The sequence below is a fragment of the Sabethes cyaneus genome, chromosome 2 (assembly GCF_943734655.1).
Source record: "Sabethes cyaneus chromosome 2, idSabCyanKW18_F2, whole genome shotgun sequence".
NCBI classification, from domain to species: Eukaryota; Metazoa; Arthropoda; class Insecta; order Diptera; family Culicidae; genus Sabethes; species Sabethes cyaneus.
In genome coordinates this window covers 189,694,458-189,720,880 of record NC_071354.1, presented here as the reverse complement: position 1 = coordinate 189,720,880, position 26,423 = coordinate 189,694,458, and the positions used below count along the sequence as shown (strand labels likewise).

Sequence of the window (26,423 nt, the reverse complement as noted above, 5' to 3'; positions counted from 1 at the left end):
GTGGGCCACTTGGTCAAAAAGCAGTTTTATAGCGGGCATCAGAAAGTTCTGGAGAAGCTCATAGTTTTATCAGCGGTTTTATGAAATTGGTCATGGAAGACGAATGTATGGAATTGTTACTTGGGGTCACGCCTTGGAGATACTATCAACACCATTGTTTCATTATTTTCTTCTACCGCTCCGTCTATATTAAAGACCACCGTTTTAAAAAATAATTAATGCCTAACCTCATTATAAAGGTCAAAACAATAAAGCATAAGGTTGGTCTACATAAGTTTCAGCAAACTTGGTTCTCTTCAACCATAACTCAGGAACGAGAAATTGTATGTCTACGATGTTTGGATCGAAAGCTATAAATTTTCAATGCAATGCCTATGAAATACCAACCACGAATATATTATTATTATTTTTTGTTTGTAATTTTTTCCGAAGACGTGTCGATTTCTATCTCAAATAGCAAGTAACACCGTATAACAAAGGTTCCTTTCACCACTCGGTGGATAAAAATCAGATTTTATTTCAAATTTTGGATGCTAGAACTGTTATATGTGTGCAGTCTAAATCAAGTTTTCCATTGTTTTTTCAATTAAAAATACAAAAGTTATTAATAAAGAAAACTTCAAATGTTTTCCATGGCACTGAAAGCAACTGTTGACTTTTTCATTGTAAATACGGCCACCATATTTTTTTTAAATTTCTTCTAAATTCTATAAAAAAAATCTTCTATAATTGTCTATGAACATAATTTCGAATGAAGTTTATTAATAATTTTATACAAAAGTCAATTTAACGCTTTATGCATTAATCGTGTATCTATAAAGATGGTATTGCCCGAGAAAAACGTAAAATTAAAAAATCGTTTTCCAAATGACACATTCCAGCATTACGGAACACACTTAGCAACCATTTTTACTGTGTAGATTGGTTCTTAGGTCACCAATTTTTTGTCAAATAGCTTGTAAAATTGGTGATTAAAGGAGTGACTTAAGTTTCCAGTTGTATTCCAGGGATATAGTTCAATAGGAACTGATTTGCGGGGTGGGCATGGTGTCCCGTAACGCTGGAATGTGTCGAATATTAAATAACACTTTACTGTGGGCCAAAATGTAACCCCTTACGGACCGATATGAGATAGAAGAGAGATATTTTACATTACAAAATACCGTTTTTAGTGTAATTGATGATGGTCCTAATTTCATAAATACTAACTACTAAATACTACTAAATACTAAAAAATCGACCACTTCCAATGTCAACCAAATTTGGTATAATTACTAATTCCGACCCCATATTCAATTTCTCAAAGTTTTGTACAGATTGATCAAACCCCCTTGCAGTGACGCTTCTACATTTTTCTTAGATTTTCGAAAAAACTCATTTTTTATTGCATGTCATTGCAAGTGGGTTTGATCGATCAGTACAAAACTTTGGGAAATTGAATGTGGGGTCGGAACGAGTAATTATACCAAATTTGGTTGAAATTGGAGGTGGTCGATTACAACGGATAAGATCACTTGGGAGGAAATGACCCCTACAACATTGAGAGACTGGCTTCAACGTTCGTCTCTTCTGATTAACCCGGCGACGTAAACGTAACGCAAGATTTCTTAAGGATTCATAAGAATCTTAAGGATCGATGATGCCAGCAACCGTGCAATGCAGATGCGTTCAAGTGCATTTTCATTTCCGTAATATGCTCAATAGAGCAGAGGCAAGAAAAATCTCCAATTGTTACTCAGGAATTTTTGATAAATTGGGCATGATTTACATTAATTTGGAAGAAATAAGAGATAATTATTAAATTTCAAGGTATTTGAAAATAATCGATCATGCATTATGGATGAAATACAGTGACAAAGGAGTTCAAAATGTTGAAATATAGATAACAATTAAAAACGGTGTCCTTTGGTGTCCCTTAATGAGAAAAACAACTGATCATATTATGTAATGAGTCGAAACCATTTCAGTTTATGCTCATATCAAATTAGCCTTCAATAATGATCTATGATATCGCTACATTATACTCACCTAATGCCACCGACGAAGACCCGGTTTGGAATGAGCGTTCCGTACTTGGGCGCTGCCAGAGCGCCCTCCAGCTGGCCAGCAGCGTTTGGTATCGACATCGCGCCGTGGTGTGCGACGGCGAGCGATTCCGTCGGATGAATGTGAGCAGCCAGTTTGATCCGTTTGCTAGACAACAGCGAGGCGAGGCTAGGGGTGACCGAAAACAGCCACCTGGAGCTCCCGTGGGCGGCGAGACAGACGAAGCTTTTGCGTTACTCTCGTGTTTCAGTAGAAAATATGGCTATCGGTGAATCTGGTTGATTCCTAATTCCTGGGCCGAACGAGCGGCAAGAGGGGTCACCTATATTCTTCACTACGTAACTTTGGAAACTTCCTACCACGATATCTGTAACAAATTGACGTACTTTTCGGTACAAAAAATATCACCTCTGCGCGAAACTTCGATCCCGCTTCGATAGTTTGTTTGCAGCTATGCGTATTTATCACTTGTAAACGATCTTATTGGCTTTAGAAACTGGTTATAACAGCACACAAACAGTAAACAGTCTTCTTATTCTCCCCCTCTCTACTGGATTGCAGTGCAGCTTTCGTGAATGACAGCGGAAATTATTCCGCCACGACTAGATGTTGTACCCCAACTGTCCTGTCTTCTTTGGGCGATGTTGCTGCGTTCTCTGTTCCGGCGCGGAGGAGCTTCTAAAACAATTCTATTGATTTTTCCGGAACACCATCTGCAAATTGTAACGAGAACAAGAGAAAGCAAAGAACGGAAATGAGATAAAATGTCAATTTTCTCGATGCGTGGAAAATATCGTCGATTGCTTCGTTTGCCTCATATGCGATAGGCGCTGCTGGCATTTGCAGTGTTGGTTGGAGCAAAAGAGCAACGCCAAAACAGGGACAATAAATTTCAGCCAAAGCTATTTTGGTACTTTTTGTTACCCCACTCATTTCCTCCCTCTTCATTCCCCGCTCCACCCACGAGCCGTACGGTATATGACCAACAGTCGAATAGCTCTCGCCGGCCACAAAATAATTCTAAAGCATATCCGTAACAACAACAACAATAGCAAGAACGACGAAAACAGCAATAAAAATGCCCACGATAAGGAGTGATGCACAAAAAGCCAGCCAGCCAGCCAGAAACGCGGGATTTTGGTATGAACCGGCGCGCACGGTGGCCACGTGAGGCCATTTCACACCGAACGCGTCCAACATGAATATCCGTAACCTCAACATGGCGCTCAATAAAGTGTGGCTAGTTATGGGTACGGTATTGCCTACCTACCGCTGGAGGAAGGCGAAATAGGAAAAACCAAAAGACAGGTGATGGAATGTTGAAAAATTGTTGTAGTTTTCCGACACTTACGCAATTCAATTCGATATCAATGACTAAACATGTTTTCATTTTAATTAAATTATGTCGCACATCCTTACAACTTTATCAGAAAATGGATTTTAATATGAACAATCAGCTCAACCGACTTTGATCCGCCTCTGACGCACGTGAAAATATATGTAGGTAATATAAAAGACATATACAATTTCTAATTTAAGATACACTTTCAAGTTACGTTCCCTTCGCAAATGCCTGACGCTCGATTGTGCTCGAGCGTGTTTCTTGAATAAAACAATTATGAAGAACACTCGATCATTCTGTTAAGTTGATTAGAAGGTGTTTTTGCGCTTGGAAAAAGGACGATACCCGGTTTGAAGTGGAACGGGAAACGTCAGGTTCAATTTGTTTCGCTGTAAACCTAGCATTCTACTCGCTCTCTCTCTGTCTCTGTCTCTAGGGAGCCAGTCAGGCATCAAGCATCATACAAACACCTACGTTTGAAGCAGTAACGTGCTTTCAAGCGGAACTTGCAGGGTCCAACCACAGTTTGTCGCCGAGCATACGAGAACAGCCTTGCGCGTATGACTGTGTCGCTGAATTCTTTTTTTTATTTTGCTGAGGACGAAGAAGAAAGCGCCTGACGACAATGATTGTTTTGGATGTTAATGTGTCATTTTATCGTCACTTTGAGCCCATCCGATCTGGCGACGATGGAAGGAGGAACTCGGTGCTGCCCCCAGTGGGGATAATGAAGTATGACGAAGATGGATGATGATATGAAGCGTGATGATGGGAGGGGGATTTTCAGAGGGTTCCACAGTACTTGTGGAAGAGCGGGGAAAAGAACGGGGAAAGGTGGAACAGTAAAACCCTTCTATCCCTGGAATGATATATTGTTATCGGTCCTGAAATGATAGATATAGCACGGTGCACGCTTACACCAGAGAATTGGCATTTTTACGCACATTTATGTTGCCTGAGCAGGATTTGGAAAGGTGTTGATAAGGATTGAATTTCGATTATTTATTGCTGGGAAGAGTGAAACCTGTGGAATATTGAGAAACTGCGATGGTGGCAAACAATAATTTTATCGAAAAAAAGTGTTCAAAATTTAACAGTTCTATACCCCGGGCGTGCTTGTAATTAATTATTGTACTTGCCAAAATGACAGAGCAATTATTCATCATCAATGCTTTCAGCGTGATAATTTTGCTCCTGTCGCAGGCTCGAAATCCTATTGAATGCCGGTAAAACGGATTTGAACTTCATCAGAGTGCCAAATAATTCATCTACAATTTATAACCAGATTGGACGTCCAGCTGGGTGAAAAATATGGCTGCGACACAATAATCATCCCAATCAGAATGCGTTTCAAATGAGCCACAATAAAATGAAAACTCGTTCGACGCTCAAGGCCACAAAAATGTTTATGCAGACCGACACATTTCGTTCGACTGTGTCTCATTCAGTTGTTTATTCTTATCCCTCAAGAAAATGATCCCCGAAAGTATAAAAACCACAAATGCTCTCTGTGTTTCGTGCATTTTGAATGTAGGTACATATGTACAAATCGACTTTCAAGTTGCTCGCAATGTGAGAATTTCCAACCGAGGGAACACAGCAGGCAAAGGACAGCGGTATTATAAACTTAATCTTGACCTGAAAAATCAATAAAAATAAGTTTTTTGACGTAGGACTACGTCTTTGTTTACTATACTGGGACTGGGTAGCACTTTGTGAAAACGAAAATAGAAGTGTAACGTTTGAATGAAAGATTTCAAATGCTAATAACTACTAAAATACTGAACGAAACTGAACAATTTGTATGTCGTTGGATAGATAAAATGACCAGCAATTTTTTAGAGGGGTAAGAGCAATTTTTAGGGGAGCGTAAGAGGGGGGGGGGGCTCCTATACAAATAAAACATAAATTTCCTCAAAACTCGAGAACTAATCAACCAAATGGAACCAAATTTGGAATGTAGGGGTTTCAGAAGGCAAGTATTTTTTCTATGGTAAATTGAGACTCCTTTCCTCTTTAGGAGGGGAACATACAAATACAAATAATATACAAATTTCCTCTTAACTCGAGAACTAATCAAGCAAAAGGAACCAAAATTGGAATGTGGGGGTTTTCGGAGGTAAGATGTTTTCCTAAGATGTACTGAGACCCCTTCTTCTTCTAAGAGGGGGGGCTCCCATACAAACGAAATTCAAATTTCCTCATAAATCTAGAACTAATCAAGCAAATGGAACCATATTTGGCATGTGGGGCTTTTAGAAGGCAGGAATTTTTCTATGGTATAATGAGACCCATCCGTCTTTCAACAGGGGGGGGGGGGATTTTTCTATGGTGGAATAGAACCATTGCTTTCTTTAAGAAGGGGAGATCCCATACAAATTAAATATATATTTCTTCATAACTCGAGAACTAATCAAGCAAATGGCACCAAATTTGGCATGTGGGGGTCTTGGAGGCATGAATTTATTTTGAATTTATTTATTTTATGGTGGTTTGAGACCACTCACTCCTGTGGTAGGGGGATAAGGACTCACATACAAATAAAACAGAAATTGGCAAGGGGTCGGTCACTCGGCACAGCCGTTTTTATGTTAGGCGACTTGAAATGAGCCGAACTGTGCCGATGCTGTACCGATGCTGTACCGAAAGTGCCGAACTACTATTTGCTTTGCGTTGACAAGAGCTAACATCACTGCGGGCTCAGGACTCGTGGGCCCCACTGACAGCTGAAGAGCTAACTTGTGTGAAGAGTGGCGAATATATATCTCGTTTACGCTAACGCTAACATGTTGGCATCGAAAACATGGCTGCCTGCCAGCTACTTGATTTTGACAACTGGCAGTGCTCCCATTTCATATGTAAAATTGAACCGGAGGTGTGCCGCTTGATATCTCTGGAGTGCCGCGGCACAATGTGCTGAGTGTCCGACCCCTTGGAAATTGGTCATTCATTACCATTTCAACCGTTATGATGCACACAAGAGATTTTTAAAAAAGAAATTTCTATGGCTCAAAGGTATTGGTGGAACTAAGGGGGGGGGGGGGCTAAGACCAGGCCGACCAAAAAAATGGTCGAAAAAAATGTCGGGAATTATAGCCCCCCCCCCCCTATAAATGTGCACTAATTCCGCCAATGCTCAAACGTTGCAGGCGTTGTACCTATGAACGCCCGTCCACGTATTTTCAAAGCCACCATGCATTAAATGAAGAATTGAATCTGACTATTTCGCTCTTATCTTTTAAACATTCACTTAAAGAATGGCACTCACAGATTTATATAAACATACATATGCCAGAAATGCAGTTTACATTAGTCTTTGATCTGATGATCTGATATAGTCCTAAGTCACCCTTTCGTACAACCCTTAGGGCTGTATACCTTGTAGTTTTTTCTTCTGATGACGTACCCATTTCTATGAAGATGGTAAATTCGAAGCGTAGAATATCAGCAAGAAAATATTCAAAAGCATACTAGGTACATCAGAATGATGAATTCAATACTTTTACTGTAAACTGTTGTAAATTGTTGCTCTGCTAATTAGGTTTTGGTTACGCTTGGTTAGACAATCACAACAATAATTAGAGATAGAATTCACGATACATTGTAGGGAAATCAATTTTCGAAAACAACACTCTTTTATCAATTACAACATGCCAAATAGAACAGCAGATTTAAGGTCTTGTTTTTTTTTGTCTGAACATAAAAATAACTCTTAACATCCTATAACACGCCATCAAATGAAGAGCTTCATTATAAAACTGGTGGCATTCCGTAAGACAATTAAATGCAGTCAGACACTTCCAGGCACTTCAGGTCAGACTCAAATTTTCCTTCTTTATTGTGCAGTTTGTTCGACACAGTAGATTAAGAACAGTTGAGTACACACGATGTTTCAACGTACATAGACAGCTTTCTTCACTTTTTCCCGTTGCAGGCGAAAGAGATTGGGCAGACTAATTCGGGCGTTAATTATATGAATACAGCATTAAAAGTTAAAATGAATACAATAAATTGAAAACCCTTTTATAAGAAAGATTATAACTTTTGAGACGAAATGAGGATAAAATGAAAATCCATAATAGGTAAAGCTGATCAGGTCAGATTTTTAATACTTATGATAGCTAAGACTATACAGAATCCCAAGTTTCTTGAATTGTTCGACCAGAAATTATTCTATGTTTTCATTCCTATAGATAATGGCATGACACATTTCATGAAATAACACCAAATTTTTAATATATACACCGTAAAACGTATTTTCGGCATTTGCATTGTACTAGGTACCGAAGTGAAAAGAGATGAACACAGCGACACTCGCTTGTTTCATTTCAACGAATGGAGCAGCTTATTCGAAAACAGCATTTCGATGATGTAACGAAAGGCTGTATGTTCGTTTTATTAAATATGTTTTGTATTTTATTTAACGGTGTCCCACTCTATCCTCATATCAATTTATGAAAACATTTTTTTATTTCTACAATAGAAAAAAAATGCGGAAGATCCTAGTTTCATAATCAGAGTACCGGAGGGTATTTTCAACCTGCTACTAAATTCAGCCTATATTCTTTTTCTTTTGCAGCGTTTTCCCAAATAAAAGCTTTGCCACTATATAACAAAATGAAAATACACTCCCGTGCCCTAGTTAGGAAATGCTACTTCAAAATATGTGCAAATATACAGGGTGGTAGGTAGTTTAGTGCAAATATTTCAGGGGGTGAAAGAGGACCACATTTGACGAAAAAATCCGTCTACGCATATGGTCAAATCTCAATCGTTACAGAGTTATTGAACATGTTTAGTTTTCGGTTCTGTTTACCGTAAATTAGCTCTAGTATAAAAACTATTACTAACTAACTTTTGTTTACCAATTTGAAGCTCTGGTACCGATCTACAACTCGTTTTACCTTTGTTATACTATATAACAAAGGTTTAGAAATTGGTCGAAAAACGCGAAATAGAACCAAGGCCCGGAGGGCCAAGTGTCTTATACCAATCGATAGGGTTCGACAAATTGAGCAATGTATGTATGTGTGTGTGTGTGTGTGTGTGTGTGGGTGTGTGTGTGTGTGTGTGTGTGTATGTATGTGTGTGCAGCTCATTTTCTATCGCCTGTTTCTCGAAGATGGCTGAACCGATTCATCCGCTATTACTTTTGTTTGAACGGTATTTATGCCTAGTATATCACCAATTCAGTTGTTTCGTGGTACGACGTTTCATTTAAAAGTTATAGGCAAAAATGTGAAAACAACGTGACACGGTTTTTTCCGGAACTACACAACCAATTTGAATGATCTTAGTACCAAATGAAAGCTATTGCTATCGCTAAACTTTCTACCAGGTTTCATCAAAAACAAATATGCAGTTTAAAAGTTACGCTTAAAAAACCAGTTTTGACAAGGTCCAAATGATCGCCTGTTTCTCAGAGATGGCCAAACCGATTTATGCGTTATTAGTTTCATTTGAAGGGTAATATAGCCGGATAGATCACTATTGAATTATTTTTTGATTGGATGTTTAGTTTGAAAGTTATGAGCAACCGTATTCACCACACCAAAATTAACTATAATTTATAATGATTTTAACCAAGTTAATTTGCCTAATTTCAAATATTTTAATGTCAAACGAGAGGTTTTGGCACTACGAATATATATGCAAAATTTCATAAGAATTGGTTTTTCCGGTCAAAAGATATTAACCCTCGAACACTCGCGCTAACTTTTGTAACACAGTTACTCGCGCGCACAATAGCCCAAAATCAAAGAAAACGTGCGCACTAGAGTTTTGACTAGGAAAACTTGGTTTTAAGTTTATCAAACCTTTGGAAGAGTTTTTTGAAATTGAATGTTCTATCGTCTGGTAGAATTTAAATTTTGACTAATTCCCCTAAAAGTAAAATAAAAAAAATATTTTTCTTCAGTTTCAATATAACACATTGATGTTATTTGTTATTTATTTATTAACACATTGATGTGTTCTGCAATGTTTTAGAGCATATTATTACAAGAAATTTTGCTGAAGACAGTAACCTTCTGTCTCTTCAGCGAAGATAGAGAAATCTTGTTTATTGTAAAATGCATTTGTAAAATCAATTTTTCTATTTCAGCTCTTTTTGTAATTGTTGTATGACGTTTTCATGTATTACAACGTTGTACAAATAGTAAAAATACACAACTTCACTGAATATAGTATACCTCTATGTCTGCTTGTTTAGGATCTGTAGAACTTTGAATCTAAAAAACACCCTAATTTTGATTCCGAATTATTTGACTACCGACAGACGGATACATTTTAAACATTTTACATTTGCTGATAGTTTTGCTGCATACAGACACCATTTTTCTATATGAAGAAACGAGAGAAAATGCCAGTTGAGGCCAATTGCGGTATACCTCACATGCTGTTTGCTTCGTTCCTGTGATTTTTTGTCGGTTTATGCTGATGTTTCCCTAACAATTTAAAGTATTAATGCATCGAATAATTCTGACGTTTTGCTTATAACAAGTTTATTGAAGAACATACGTTAGTTAAACAATGATTTGTAACTATATGACAATATGGCATTCAAAAACCTCCACATGTTGTACAAAATACAACAGCGTGAGTAACCGAAGGTCAATAAAAATTGATGAAATTTATTCACGAAAACTTTATTGATGTGAATAGAATGGCATTACAGGAAATTATGCATAGTTCAAAAACCTATAAGCTAGACTTCTACTACGCAATGTATATGTGAAAGAATAATATTTCTTCTTACAACTTATATTTACTTGCACTTATCCACATTAGTAACAACTTACTCAGCAATTTCACGAGAAAAGGAACTATCAAAATTTATAAGTACTTCTATTTTGTTCAAATTTTGTAAACTTATTCAATTTTCAAAAATTTTATGTAAACCAACGCACAATGCAACGTTAACCAATAGATGAATTATTTTCCGAAGACGTGTCGATTTATATCTCAAATAGCAAGTAAGACCGTATAACAAAGGTTCCTTTCACCACTAGGTGGATTAAATCAGGTTTTTTGACGTGAAACGCTTATCTCTTTTAGTTTCGTTGCAATTTCATTTTAAACGTATTGTATTGTGTGTTGAACTAGTAGTATCTGGAAACTGTACGAATTCATACATCACGCATAGCACACTAGATTACCGCGTGCAATGAACACAGCCTGACACGTATGAAAAACAACAATGTTTTTCATAAATTAAAAGTTCGCCTTCACTTTTTCTTACATAACCCTGCAAAACTTAAGCCACTGGATGGAGAACATCTCCTTTGAGATAAACTTACATACGCCGCTCCTTAACACTAGATATACCAGCTATTCAGTCATTCTGACTGGTACCGGTATAAATGTCAATAACATAAACATTTATTTGTTTTTAATCTATATAAAGTAACATTAGGTATATAAAATGTACTCTCTACTTATAGCTACCAAAGTCATAACATTATTTCTGAATGCAAATGTGGTATGTTGCAGGAATTTTGAGTTAAAATTGCACGACCAGTAAAAAAAGACTGGTTTGGTATATCTAGTGTTAAGGGGCATAAACACCTAGTGTTAAGGGGGCCCTGTAGCCGCAAGCTTGCTGAGTCTGCCTTAACAAGCGAGTGGTCGGGGGTTCGAATCTTAGCAGAATCAGGCCATTCGATGTTAAGTGAATTTGGCGTGGGTTTATTCTCAGGCCCCTCCACATCCTTCCTATTGCATTCTGCATTTACTAACAATGAAAGCCTCTTACCAGGGCTAGTTGTAAGAGTGGTACTCGCTTAAGGTGCGAATGAAGCCTCTTGTCCAAGGACAAATTATAACTAGTCTCCGCACTTCCCGGCTATAGTGCTAGATTGGTTGAAAAGTAGGACGAAGCGTAGAAGGAAAAAAAGGGGGTGAAAAACACCGACACTTTAAGCACGGATAATACCATGCTGCATCAAAATCCGGACGGTACCAATATCCGGACACCTTCTCTATTTTATCCTCAATAAGCAATAATATACACAATTTATGAGGTGTAGCTATGTGGATTACTTTGCAAATATATCTAATATCCTTTCAACATAATCGGTGGTTAAGTAGGCTGCGCGAAATAACTTTAATAAATCCAAACGTAACGTTGGTGTCAAACAGTGCCTTTTTTCTGCGAGTTTCTTCATATTACTAAAAAGTAGTGCTTTCGCGATTTAAGGTTTTGGGAACTTATTATTACGAAGAAACCAACTTTTTAGGCTTTGTATCAACAAAGAAGGTTAGTTTTAATTAATTGAGACGGTGTCATTGATTAAAGTGGTGAAATAAAGTGTATTTTTATAAATAATTACGCTGTCCGGGTTTAAAACCATGTTTTTAAATCCGGACATGTATGATGGTGACTACCTTATGTTTTTCTTAGAAAATGAAAGGACACGTTGAAGGTAGAAGGTGTGATAAGAGAAAGAGGCTCGATCCACGGAACCGTCAAAATATTTGGTAATCCAAAATACTTTAAGGCATTTAATGTAGAAATACTTAATCACTTTCGTTCTCTGGTTATGTAAGGGTCAGTGTAACACTTGACTAAAATCGTACCATTAATAACACCAAAGTGGCATTAAAAGTAAAAAAAATGTATAAAGTTATGATTTTTAATACTACATTTTAGAAGTGATTAGTTGTTTACTTATAGGCATACATTTCTTAAACAAAACATGAGAAAGTTTTGCCTGTCCGGAAAATGAATCCAAAGTGTCCGGATATTGATTCACTGAGATGTGAGGTGTCCGGATTTATGAACAAGACAAGCCAGTTTATTTCTCTTATTTTAATGTATTTTATTTAGTTTTCGTTGTAAAATTGACGTGTTATTGCGAATTTAAGCTTTACATTTGATTATAGTACAAAGCAGTTACTAGAATGTTGCGAAATTATTGTTTACGGAGCATATCAAACATATGACCTGCTTAAGTGTCCGGATATTGATGCAGCATGGTAAGCACTTCGCTCACTCGATACTACGATAGCGATACTGCAAAAATAACGAAGTGCGGAATAACACCTGGCTTAGCTTCTGACCAAAGTAAAACGGATGGGTGCGGTACCGACCTTTGTAGACTGGCTGAGATCATATCTGGTGTTCCGCAAGGTAGCAATCTTGGCCCTTTGCTGTTTTCACTATTCTTCAATGATGTATGCGTTATATTACCTCTAGGATGTAGAATTCTGCGGATGATTTGAAGATCTTCCTCAGTGTAAAGTCTAATGAAGATTGTCGCGCGAAACGAACGAGCTCCTCATCAGTGTGCGTAAATGCTCGGTCATCTCTTTCAGCTGCAAATACAACCGATTCAATGGAGCTATACTATCGATGGCCAGTCACTGGATAGAGTCTCAGTTATGAAAGACCATGGCGTACACCTGAATGAGAAGCTTTCGTTCCGTGAGCATTACTCGTACACAGTGGTTGGAGAATTCGCGAAAAAGTGATCATTTGAATCGATGAACATCCCTCATGAACATACACTATTCGCCTGCCTCGCCGATAATGCACGCATCAGCTTTGAATTTTATCACGAACAGAACCTCAATGTGAACATCAGAATTCGTTCAAAAATTGAATATTGAACATTGAGTGTGTTCGATTTTTTGGATACAGAATGCCCGGGGACGTCGGAAATTATTCAAAATAATATTACCACGTACAGGGAATAGTTTAAAGTAGTGTTAGTGGCTTTACAAGCAGCAAAAAGCGTCAAATCGCACTTTTGCGTTGCTCACGATATTCGTATATTCAGCGATGCTACGAAGCGTGAGTGTATGTTGCTCATTGTTATAGGCGAATTGAACCACTCGCGTAGCTGTTTTATCATGATAAAAACCGTTTGCCGATGCTCGGCGTATCTATTCATTTTGCGAGTTTTCCAACCTCTGCTCGTACATAATAATGAAGACCAATAAAAACTTGGGGTTTACCTTTCGATGCACCAAGGAATTTGGGGATCCATATTGCCTGGGCGCTCTTTACTACTCCCTTGTGCGATCCGCAATTGAATACGCAGCTGTAGTGTGGAGCCCTTATACAGCCCAAGTAACAATTTATGTTTTATTGTCCTCTTATAACGGCATTTATGACCAATTTTGGTCACGAAAACCATCATAAGAGTGTAATAAAACCTTTAATGTTACTTGGTCGTCCAGATTGGAAGCCATCCAGCGAAGATTCGTTCGATACGCGCTTAAATATCTTCCATGGAGAAACACATACGATCTGCCTTCGTATCAAGACCGCTGTCGTTTGTTGCACTTTGGACACTTTGGAAAGAAGACGGAAAATTGAAAGGGTCTTTTTCATTAGAAAGGTTTTAGTCGGCGAATTAGATTGCCCAGCGATCCTGGCTCAAATCAACATCAGTGCCATTCCAAGTTTTCTACGAAACAGAGAGTTTCTTCGACTGGACTTTAGACGCACCGAATATGGCCAGAATGAACCCATTCGTGTTATGTGTTGTTTGTTTAACAATGTATACAATTATTTTGATTTCCATGTTTCATGTAGTAACTTCAAAGAACAACTGCTGCTCTCAAGAGCCTGTAATTAAGTTAGTTCGTAGTGTTTTTATTCATGTAGACAACAGCGTCAGATGAATTATTGAACAAAATATAAATAAATTATGCTATTATATCACAATAGAGCAAAATACTGGTCGTAGTGATAATATCCATATAAAAAAGGGGCATAAAACCCCATCATGTTTTAATCATTATACACTGTTTACTGAGTTACAGACAAGTATATCTCGATAGTACGTACATTTTACAGCAACACTTTACATGTTTTATTTACTTGTTTTTTGAGTGACGCAGAAGATTCCGTAAACCTATTTGCTGATTTCTTCCAAAATGTGTATTGCAACGACCCCCCGATAAATCAACATGATGCTGTCCAAAATATACGAACGTTCGACTTATACTTTTCTCCAATGAGGCTATCGTTAAGCGATGCATCTTCCTCTCTCTCGGCAGTAAACTCCTCTAGAGGACCGGGTCCTGATAGATTATAGCCGCTATTTCTGAAACATTGCGCTACAACACTGGCAGTCCCTCTCAGATTGATCCTGAATGGGTCTCTTGCCAACAGGTAGACGCAATATACATTAACTTCGCTAAGGCCTTCGATAAGGTCCCAAACGCGCTAGCTGTCGAAAAAATGAAGCGTCTAGGTTTGCCGAATTGGATTTGTAACTGGTATTCTTATTTGACTGGCCGGACGGCTTCCGTGAATGTTCAAGGAACTAAGTCATATTGCTTTTCTATTCCGCCCGGAGTAGCTCAAGGCAGTATCCCAGGACCATTAATCTTTGTACTATTTGTAAATGATATTTGCGATTGGATCGATTTCGAGAAATTGTTGTTCGCTGACGACCATAAAATCTTCCGAACTATCACTTCCTCTTTCAATGGCAGTGTCGATGTGTTTCTGGATTACGCACAGAAGATGTCCGGTGGTAGGTATACAGCACCCACACAGATATTAGTGTCACAATAACGAACGTTCACCCTCAACTGCTCGAGCTCAAAGCTGACGCCCGGTTTTTGTTTAAAGAACCATTTATTTGACACACCGATCAGAACACCTCCGCTACGTGTTTTGTGGCGGATACATGGGAATAGCTCATCGGTCTTCATACGTAAACCTCTGACGTTTTGGTAGTATATACTGAGTTGTCTGCTTGCTGCCCGTATTCAGAAAATTCCGAAAATTTTGGTAAAGAGACACCAAATTTACTGTAACCAGTGCAGTGGAACAAGGGCAGATACATCTTTACTGCCTCATTACGTGGAGCTTTACAGATATAGCTTATCAACTTTAGTTACTTTATTATCAAATGACACAACATTCTATAGTCATCCTTCATTATCAAACCTCCAGCAAAAAAAACACAAATTGCACGAAAGCAGATGACAACAATGTGGGACCATAATAAGATTTGTCCGATGGTTTACCGCCTCCGACAAAGGTTATCGATTGTATCGGTTCAACATCGATCATTCTCGTGTCGTCCCATGAAGATTTCGAGTTTTTTTCATCTTTATTACTACTTCAAGTGCATTTCTGTAAGCACTTGTTATCTGTTTATTTCCACCGAGGTAGTAACTTTTTTATGTGACTGAGTATTTTTGTTCAACTTCAAAGCACGTAAAAAAGATAGCGAACAATTTGTTGCAAAAAGTATTGCGTATATCTGACAATCAAAATTAAAAAAATAACAAGTTTTACATTTACATTATACCAGGTCTGGCAGAAAATGGTGATAAACCAAAAAATTTCATTTGATACGATAATGGCGAAAACTACATTGCTTCTGAGACAAATTGCCATAGAATGTTTCGTATCGGAGGATACGATAAATAATAGTTCTCTTATATCAGTAGCTGTTTAGCAAACAAATAAAAAGCAGCTAGCCATGCCTATATACCTTATCTAGACTCTGGGACCAAGGTTGGAATATCCAGGAAATAATATCCAACAGAAAACATCACTTCTCACTTTCAATTGTCACATGAGCGACTGAAACAAATATCCGTAAAAGGACGTGTACACCAATACAGAAAGCAGGCAACCATCCAAATAGCCATCATAGAAATAATGTGATCAGCATAACAATTGCAAAATTGGGGGAAAATCTGCCCGAAAAACAGCATTCATATGACAAACGTGAGAATGAGAAGCTGACCGCAACGTACATGTATCCGTCCCTCCTGTACGCCAGCAGGCCGCAGTCTGCTTGCTCTCGATGTGAACCACTTTCGAACATAATGTCCCACATATTGAATTCCAGTCTATCCTCATCGCTTCGGATTCGGACGCTCGGGTGGACACAGCACACACGGAACCCGAAAACCGGGATAGTTGAGTAGCATTAGCCGGCGGAAAGGCTGACGGTTTCTGTTGCACGTGTTTGCTTTAATGAGCTAAACTTTGTGTGCAAACAACGACAAACCATCCCCGTTTAGTGATTAAGAGTTAGAGGAGGGGGGTATCGAAGTCAGACAGATTTCGATACGGGGACGAGAAAGAAAAATTGCGACATCAGCACAGTAGCGCACCGGTTCCAGCACGGACGGATGCCTACACTTGAGGGTGCTGGCTGGAGAAGCTGAAGTGGCCGGAATCGATTTTTCGATTTGATTGGCGGTCATAGAGGAAAGGCCACTTTTGCCATTCGCCATATCGGAAAGTTATGCAATCACCCCGCAGGACAGTCCGCATACTGAAGCTGCTGCCATGCCATTGCTGATTTTGTTTAGTTTTAAGTTTTAAAAGTGAACGAAATTCTCTGTCTAAACATAAGATTGAACTCTTGATTTGTAAAACCAATCAAGGCAATTAAATCTGCTGAATACTGCGCGCGTGTCAAAAGGAAATTTACGCTTTTCCATTAAAATAACTAAACTCTGCGCGCTGGTGATTTTGAGGGGTTATTCATTGCTGGGAAAAGCATTATTCCGAGTACTTCTCTCTATCACCTGGTCGAATAGCACCTACAGGCCAAAAACTTTCGACTTTTTTGAATAACAAAAGAAAAAAATAAAGATTACCATCAAACGGATCCTTTTCCACTCCGTTCGTCAAAGCGTTTTACTGCCAAAATATGATACTCATTTTCGTGCTAAACGGTACTTCAACTGCGAGTGAAGTATTTTGTTCGTCCATTTCCGCGATATGGCCTTCCAGGCACTGTATTTCACCGGAGGAACACAACAGCAGCAGCTCTGTCTGCTCCAGGCAGGTGCTGTTAGGAACCGTTTTATTATGGAACGTTTCGTTCACGAAAGTAGCCTGTCGTCTTTCGGTGACCCGCTTCAGCCCGAGCAGACTGGGACTGCTTGCTATTCCAGGTTGAATCCTCTGTTCGGTATCATGTAATTTCATCTGGACGAACTCACTCTTTCCGTGGACCACTTCAAGATGCAGAAATTCTCATTTACAGATTCCTAGGCATATCTAGGCGCGAAAGAAGGACCATTTTTAATGTGCGAGCTTTTTGTACGATATTTTAAACCATTCATCTTCCTTCTCTCAGTTCGTTTCCTACGCTTGATAGCCTTGATGGGAGCAAGAACCAGCATGGAGAAGGAAACAGAAGTGGTTCATTCACGTGCCACCTTCTTCCCGCTTCCTAGAATAGTGTCATCCTGCGCCCGGCTGAACGTAGGCAGACGTAAAGTCCTGAATTCATTCAGTTGACAATGCAAATGCGCACCATCGGATAGGGTGTACTCTAATTGAGAACTTTCAAGCTCTTCGAAGAAGTTCTGCAAGTGTCCGGCAGTAGGAACACCCACAAACACCATCGGATCAGGATGTTTTTTCTTCTGTTCTGGTCTTGCTCCGCTTGCTGCTGTCGGTCGGTGGTGGACTCTCATGTAGGTACGGACGGAGCCGGCACTCGTTTGAGTATGGACGATATATAAAGCGTACGGATGTGATGCTATGGAAGCTGAAAGATATGGATGAGGTCCTGCTGCTGTTCCATCAGGCCTGCTGAGTGTAGGCCGGACCAGATAGTGGAGCAGACTTTAAATTATCGATTACTTTACTTGACTGCACCATACTGATTTGCCTTAATTTTAGCTGAAAATCTATGTTTTTATGGTGCATAATTTTCGTGTTAGTCGAAGATTAAAGGTACAATTTCCTTTTGAATTATTCATTATTAGGTCCCTTCATTCGAAATTTTGCTGGCCTAAGTCCTTGGTAAGTCAGAAGTCTTTAGCTATTTTGAAGATAGATCTTGTGAAAATATTGTATAAGTTACTCAGAGACTATTCATCTGATTTACACGTGCTTAGTAGCAAAAAAGCAAAGCCATGGGTTTATACCGTCTTTAGACATTACTCTTCTTTATCGACAGACTTCGCAGCCGGCTGTTACAGTACAGGAAAATTACGGGGCCAGTGCAACGATCCTATTGACTCTAACTAGCAAGCACCGCCTAGCCGAAATTCGAACATACACCGACTAGCTTGTTAGACCAGCATCGTACCTCGAAGCTAACTGGGCGGGTTAAGCAAATGAGAGCTAATTATTATCCAGAAACTTGTTGCTGAGTTTCATAGGAATTAAGCACACAGTTCAAATGGTATCAATAAAAGTAATATTAAATGGTGGCGCGTGGTATGTGAATACACTCAAATCTCGTTTTATGTCCACTATAGAAAAAAAAATCGGTCATAAAAAATAGGACGTTAATTCCAATTTTGGGCATAGAACGAGAGGACATTAATTAAAATTTCGGACGCAAAACGAGAGGACGTTAATTCAAATTTTGCACGTAAAACGAGAGGACGTTAATTAAAATGTGGACGTAAAAAAAGAGAACGTTAATTCAAATTGCGGACGTAAAAAGAAATCACGTAAAATTAATGGACGTAAAAAAAAATTCTGGTGTAATGCTAAAGGTAAAAAAATAAAAAATGGATTCCCGCTTTACTAGTTTCTTGTACGTTGAAGGTAATCAAATTCAGAGAAAAGAATTATATAGAAAATATACAGCACAGACGTTTAAAATATTTGGTTCGCTGTACCTTCTTCGGTCCTTTCCCCAATATCGCGCAAAGTTAAAGATAATGTAAAACTCATCCGACTTTGGGTTGGTGATTTTTTATTTCGTGGTGTACTTCAATAAACAAATCAAACGAATACCCATGGGAAACTACCTATCGATTGCATCGAAGTATCTCAAATTTCAGATGAGTATTTTTACATCATATACAGCATTTAGCAAATTTAACGCTTCATAGCAGAAAAACGCGTTTGTTATTCACACTTTGCTGAACTTTTTTTTCTATCGCAGCACATAAGTGAGAGATTTCAAGAGTGTAATCCGATTGTGAAAGTGTGTTTGTTTTGGGTTTTGGGTCAGCTTCATCGGAAAGTGCCAGATAATTGTGTTTTTTTGATTCTGCGGTATTTTCATAAAAACATCCAGCAGTCTGATCTTCGAAAATTTTACGACGAGCATCGTTCATTTCACTTTCAGAGAAGTGGTGTGGTCTTCACAGAAAATCAAATACCTAGTGCAACTAGTGTCTCTACCTTTCTGTTATGTTTGTTTTGTTTGTTATAAAGCGTGTAGGGCGCTATATCTCTGCATATTAGCGTTGGTAAGAGGAAATGCTTATCAACTTAGGGACTATATTGGTTCGTTTCATTATCCTTGATTTCCCTGATCGCGGATAAGTTCAAGTTGTTACGTGGTTTTTGAGCCGTTAATCTCGCATGTGCATAGGATTTTTCGATATAAATTAAATTATGGTTGTATATAAGCACCATTGGTATTGTATTAAATTGGTTAAAAAGGTATTTTTTATATCTTAATTTTCGTAGTTACTGACTTTACAAGAAAATTTTCGAATATCCAGCTTAGTCTCATATGACTGATGCTTACATACTTACATTATCCATCTAGCTCCGCCCATCTACTAACAACAATTCCTTTCCCGAAATACTTGTGAAGATGCAGAGGATTCCCTGGTCTTTAGTAGTATTGGACTAACATTCCTTTCCATCCCACCAGGGACCTGATAAGGTTGCACAATGAAAAATAGCGTGCTGTCCCAAGTATGCTTTTTCCAGCCATCATTTTGCAATTTTCATCGGTCTTAGTCAATAACGGAGTAGCAGCACACGGGCGGTATCCTATGCTTATGCTTATGGTTTTAAGCTTCTCATGGTCCTAGACAATAAATTGAAATAAGTAATTTACTGTCACATCTTACGGCTTGGAAAACTCTTTTTTTCTTATTCCCTAGTAAATCTGGGGATTCTATCAAAGCAATTATAATTCATAATCTCAGTGCTATTCCGATTATATCGGCTTTCAATAGTATCGAACCTCAATTAAATCTACCATAAAAGTTTTTTGTGTCAAGTTATTTAATGCTCTCATTGGGCCATATGAACTGTTTGTTTCAGACCTTCATAATTCATTATCGTATTTATTTTATATCTGAATTTTATTTATTTATCTGAAGTTTATATTTGAAGGAAATTAAGACTATTTTGAATCAAAGCAGTTCATGATACATTTGAGACTTGACCAAAATGATTCAACGACGCTTTCTCTCGATTTTCGTTTTTTAGATTCCATCCCATCTACAGTTCGATCTGTGTGTTGATTATTGGGAACCAAACGGCGAAAATGAAAGATAACAGAAGGGATAACAAAAAGGAAAGGCGAATCTCTTTGTTTTCCCGTCGTTTTTTTTTTATTTTTTGTCGTTTAATTTGCCGATATTTTGTTTTTAATTTGTCGTTTTTATTATGCGTATTCTGTCACCCTTTGCTACTCTCTTATTTTTTTGTTACTCTCTTTGCATCCTGTTTCATAGATTGAGGTCTTTGTTGGCGAAAACCAGTGCGGTTTTCAAGAGGGACGCTCCACGATGGACCAAATGTTCACATTGCGACAAATCATCGATATATTTCGGAAATTCAACTTGCAGACTCACCCTTTTGTTTATGGACTTCAAGGCGGCGTACGATTCAGTTAAACGAAATGAGCTGTGGCGGATTATACCTGAAGAGGGTTTACCGATAAAACTGATTAGGTTGATACATGATACAAAATCAAGCGTCACTATAGCGGGTGAGACTTCGGACTTGTTTGTGACGTTAGATAGTAAGGCAAGGTGACGGACTATTTAAAATGCTGTTCAACAATGCATTAGAAGGTGCTATTCGATCAACCATACCATCAACGGTGCTATACCAGCAACACTAAATCTCACGTACTCCTAGGGTTCGCGAATGACATCCATATCATGGGTGTTACTTGTAGAGCTGTGGAAGAGGCTACACGCATGTTAAGGAGGAAGCTGCGACTGCGAGGATAGAGCTTTTTTAAACTCCGCCAAAACGTAATATATGGTGGCTGGTAGAGGGCGTGGTAGCTCTTCGGGTGTTGGAGCTGCGGTGATGATAGACGGAAATACTTTCGAAGTGGTCGACGAATTGTTTACTTTGGTACGTTAGTGACATGTGACAACGATGTGAACTGTGAAGTAAAAAGGCGGATAGAGGGCCTTCTACGGATTACATTGCCAGCTGAGGGCCCGTAGACTGCAACTCTGTACAAAACTCGCGCTCTATAAGGTGCTAATTCCCCCGGTGGTACTCTACTTTGGTGTTTTTGAGCATAAGATCCTGCGATGAGTTCTTGGCGGCATGTTAGAAGAAGCAGTGTGGCACAGGCGCATGAACTACACTACAAAATTTACCAAGTATACAAAGAGGCGGATATTGTGAAGCGAATAAAACACGGCAGGCTACAGTGGGTTGAACACGTAGCAAGGATGCCAGATGAGAGAAAACAATAGTCAGTAGAGAAACCGGCAAAGGTCGCCGACTTCACTTCGAGACAAACCCCGTACCCGTTGGATGAGCGCTGTTGACCAGGATATTAGCCATCAACCAAAAAACCGTGAATTTCTTAATCGAACAAAAAAAAAACATGGGTTTTAAGAATTTTTATTTAAGGTTTAAACGTGAAAAACGAATCTATTCTTGCTTATAATATATACGTTATTATTTTCTATGCAAAAATATACGAAAAAAGACAAAAACGAAGGAAAATTTTTTTGGACGATTTTCGGAAATTGAATTGTTCGAATTTCCATTTCTGTTTCGTGCTAGAAGTGTTAATTCAACTCGGAGACTCATTTTTCGAGTTTTTCAGACTGTAGAGCCTACAGACAATTGATTTTATAAAAAGAAATTTGACTCATATCCTACAAATTATTTGTTTGCTCCCCGATTTTCAAGCCAATTTCCAAGGCGGGGTGACAAAAACTTTAAATATGATTTGCAATGGCCTTATTGTCTTCTCGTCGTTTATTATTGCCTTTCTTGACATTTTTCCCTTTGGTGTTTGTTCGGCGTGTTTTCATCGTAGTTTTATTGTGAAAACCGACAATTTCAGTTTTTTTTGTCATTGTCTTTTTTTAACCTACTTGTCAAAACTTTTATTGTCATCTTACTGTTATCTTTTTGACGCCTTTTCACCGTCTTTTTGTCAGCTCTGTCAGGTTGTTATCGTCTTTCCATACTCTTTTTGCCCGTTTTGTGCATTTTCGTCGTTTTTTGGCGTCTGTTTTTGATAGTTTTTACTTTTTACGGCATTTTGCCGTTTTTATCGCCTTTTTTGTTGCTGTTTTGGCGTCTTTATTTTTTTTTGTTTTTCTTCACCTTTGCATCGTCTTTTATCGTCGTTTCGCAGTTTTTTGTTATGTTTTCGTAAATTTTTTTTTGCTAGTTTTTCGTTATTCAGTTTGTTGTCAAGACAACAAAAAAGTTCTCTTCCACTGCTGTTCATCAGTGCTTTTTTCTTTCGTCTTTCGACGTCTTTCTGATGTATATTCGTCATCTTTTCGTAGTATTTTTGCATGTTTTGTCGCCTTTTCGCGCTTTATAAATGTCTTAGACATTTTTTTTGTCTTATTTTCGAGGTCCTTTCATCGTATTGTCGTGATATTTACAGCGTAATTTCACGTTATTTACATCGTATTTCTGTCATCTTTCGTCAACTTATATTGTATTTTAGGCGTAGTTTCTTCACTTTTGACATAGGACTATGCCATAAGATAAGGTTTTGGACAGGGTATCATTCCAAAAAATCCGAGCGTAGCAGTGTTACGAAACCCACACTCGTGGGGGTCTAATTTTCTCACACACGTGTACTCATTTTAACGAACACGCCGGCATACGCATCCCTTTAAAACTACCGCTCTTATTTCTTCATGCACTGCAACGAGTTTTTGCAATTGTGTGTCAGACTAGCTACCAGCTACAGTCGTCGCTCGTCGTTCGTCATTGCAGCCCGATCTGCTAATACCGATTACAAACGACGGCTTGTACTCCCGCCCGTAAGTAGAATCGAGGGGTAAGATGAACAAGAAGAAAAAATAATGCAAAATTTGTATCCCAGTGCGCCACCAGCCTCACGGGCAGCTGATTCCCCACGAATTTTTTGACTCGGGAATAAGCTATGCAGGAAGGCGATGTGAGGATGTGCGTGCGCGAGTGGGTGGGTGGCAGAATGTCTGCACACAGCAACGGTGGCTGTTTCTTTTACGTCTGCGTGTGCGGCGTAAGCGTTGAATGCTATGTTTCTCATACTCTTTCGCGTGTGAGTAGGCATGGTTGACTTCTCGCTCGATTCGCAACATTGCAGCGTAGCGTTCACTCTGCCAATTATGAATGGATTTTGATGGTTTGAAAACTAATCGATTCGCAATAGATGTAGCAATTATGAGTTTTTTATTACAGTTACTAAACGAAAATTAACGAAAAATTTCAAGGTTGAATTTCCCCATACACTTTCCATGTGATTACCTTGCTTCGCATGCAGGGACGACTGTTGAACATGTAATCTATCTGTTTAGGGTAGCTTTCTTTTACAAAAAAGTAACAAATCGCCCCCGTCTTAACAGGTCGAAGATTCTCCACGACGTTAAAACCTCTATTTGATATCTAAGCTTGGGAAGTACGGAGGAGCGCAAAACCACCTCTTTTCTTCAACCGATTTTATCTTTATCTTTACGCTTGAACCTAGTCCAAACTGATGTCCTGAAAATGAAACGTCATAGAACAGTGAGCGGTCATACTCTGCTTTTGCCAGACTGTATCTAGATACTGCCAAGAGTTTGTTCGAAACTGTTGTTTTGCACGGAAACAGTGCTGGAGAGATATTTGTGCATGTAACGTGATTGAGAATTGCTGTCAAAGCGAGGAAAATCTGCGACTGTCTTATCCGAGAATAATTTTTGAGCGTTTCATTTGCTGCTTTGCGTCATTTAATTGTTTGTAAATCTTTCCATAGTTTCAATTGCATTTTTGTCGAGTATGCAAATGGCTGTAAAGTAGAGTGTCGCAAAGAACTAGAGGACAAAAAGACAAAGATACAGAGGACGTTAGCTAATAATTGGTATTTCAACTGGTTGTCCACATGTTAGTTGTAAGACGATTATACTTCAAATTGCTATCTAAATGAATGGCGCTATCAACAATATTGTGGAAATTGACGAATGCGTGTCAGTGTCGTAAATTATAACCCAGAATAGTTATTTATTTTTTCGGTTTAACCGTAGTTGTAAGCAAACTCTTTAAGTAAGCTAACTTCGTCAACTGCATACCAGTTTCAGGTCAGTTACTTATAGTTGACTAGTGAAGTCATGCAAAAATTGTGAAAATGCGAAATCATCGCCAATCATTAGAATATGTGTAATTGTGGCCTGATGGTTTAACTCTTAGTGGAACTACAAACTTTCTTAAAGTTAGCGAAAAAAAGTAAAAATGATATACAGACACAGACAGATATGTAAACTTTTCATTTAATTAACAAATGTATATAAATATTTTAGGGCATTTATTACAATACAGTAAATTATGAGTTTACGTAACAAACTGCAGAGCTTTTTCAAATTTCCAAGCATTGTCGAATTGTACCCGCCTTCGTAATCCTATTTGAACCCGTCGTTTGCACAGATCTCCATACTTTTCTACTAAATTAAAGTATTTCGCAAGTGTATAAATATGTAGTATGAACCTGGAAAGCATGCTTACATGTGATTGGTTAACTCGTTAATTATTAACCATGTTTGAAATTAATGTTCATTTCAATAGTGATTTGCTAAATAGGATCTTTTTTCATGCGAACCAAAGCGTAAAAGATTTTCTGATCCGTCGGGGCAAAAATATTGGAATTAACCAGGAAATTGCAGGCTTATTAACGCTTAAAACATGGTAATTTTTTGCGTTGAGATTTTTCGAAATGATCCCCTGCCATCCGGTAAGACGTAGTCCCATGTTGAAACATAAAATACATTTTATTAACATAGATTAACATTCATTTCCCCAACTATATCAGATCAGATTTTCATACCAAAATTCACAGGGCGGCTGATACAATTGGATCAATACTGTATTCACTTGAAACATCTGGTTCACTGGAATCATATAGTTGCTAGTGATCTCAAAGCGTACTTTAAAGTGAATGAAGATTGGTGTTGGATAGCTAGTATAGTGTATAATGGTATAAAAGAGTTATTTAAACTGCTTTATGCATATTATATTATAGTATAAACTATATGCTGAAAAAATCAACATCTAAATATCAAAGCCAGGTGGTCTGATATTTTTATGCCCAACGGCCATCGTGTATGTAGCCTCCAACTGCTGCACAGCAAAGGAGTGAAGAGGGTAAGTGAGTGCAAAGCAGTACTGTTATGAGGCATAAAATAAAATCCATAACGGAAGGTAATGACCGAGATTAACGAGCAGCTAAACTACTAGAAATTGATTTCGCTTTCAATGGCAGCAGTTTAAGTATCATGCAAACTTTTTATTAGCTTCACCTGCCCGTTTTTAGTTGGACAGCGAAACAATCTGGTTATGATGTAGAATTTAAATGGGAACGAAAATAAAAATGGAGTCATTTCTTGTTCTTCAGGCTTCTTCCTCCGATTTGCTTCTTCTGGAAATTATACGTCAAAAAAATTACGGTTGTAAGTAAATACTCACGTGTACATTTCATAGTAACGCAGCTTGATCAACTGCCTAATGATAAACGATAATTTTTTTTTCACTTTTTAATTTGCAACAATGTAACGCTCGATTTAGTATCGCAACAATTAGTCACACAACTAATCTAATTAGAAACCACAACCAGCTCGCAATGAGCAAGCCAATTGCTTTGTTGCTCGAATCCCGAAACGTCCGAGAGTTGGCCAACGACAGAGAATCCGGCACATTCCGCAAATCATCTTAGCGTTTAGAGAAGAACAAATAATCAAACACACTCGCCCCAGTCCGCCAAGATTAGAGAGGTTCGGACAGGCTGCTGATGTGTTGCCCTGCCACTGCCATGGTAGTAAGTGTTTGGGCCTGAACAACCAACCGTTCGGCAGTTCGTCCACTCGGCCGGCCCCCAAGGCTATATTTTCAGTCAGTCAGTGTCCACGAGTGTGGTTAACTGGCTGTCTCTGGTTG

At 38.5% G+C, this 26,423-nt stretch overlaps 1 protein-coding gene across 2 annotated transcripts in view; it reads right to left on the bottom strand.

Annotated features, from left to right (window-relative positions):
• The window catches only part of LOC128738325 (protein boule), an 87,729-nt gene that overhangs the window by 27,475 nt on the left and 33,831 nt on the right, over positions 1 to 26,423 (bottom strand). For both annotated transcript variants that reach the window (XM_053833373.1, XM_053833374.1), the window contains exon 2: positions 2,029 to 2,759. In XM_053833373.1, the coding sequence (XP_053689348.1) occupies positions 2,029 to 2,126 (98 nt within the window). In that variant the 5' untranslated portion in view covers positions 2,127 to 2,759. The remainder of the gene's footprint in view (positions 1 to 2,028; positions 2,760 to 26,423) is intronic.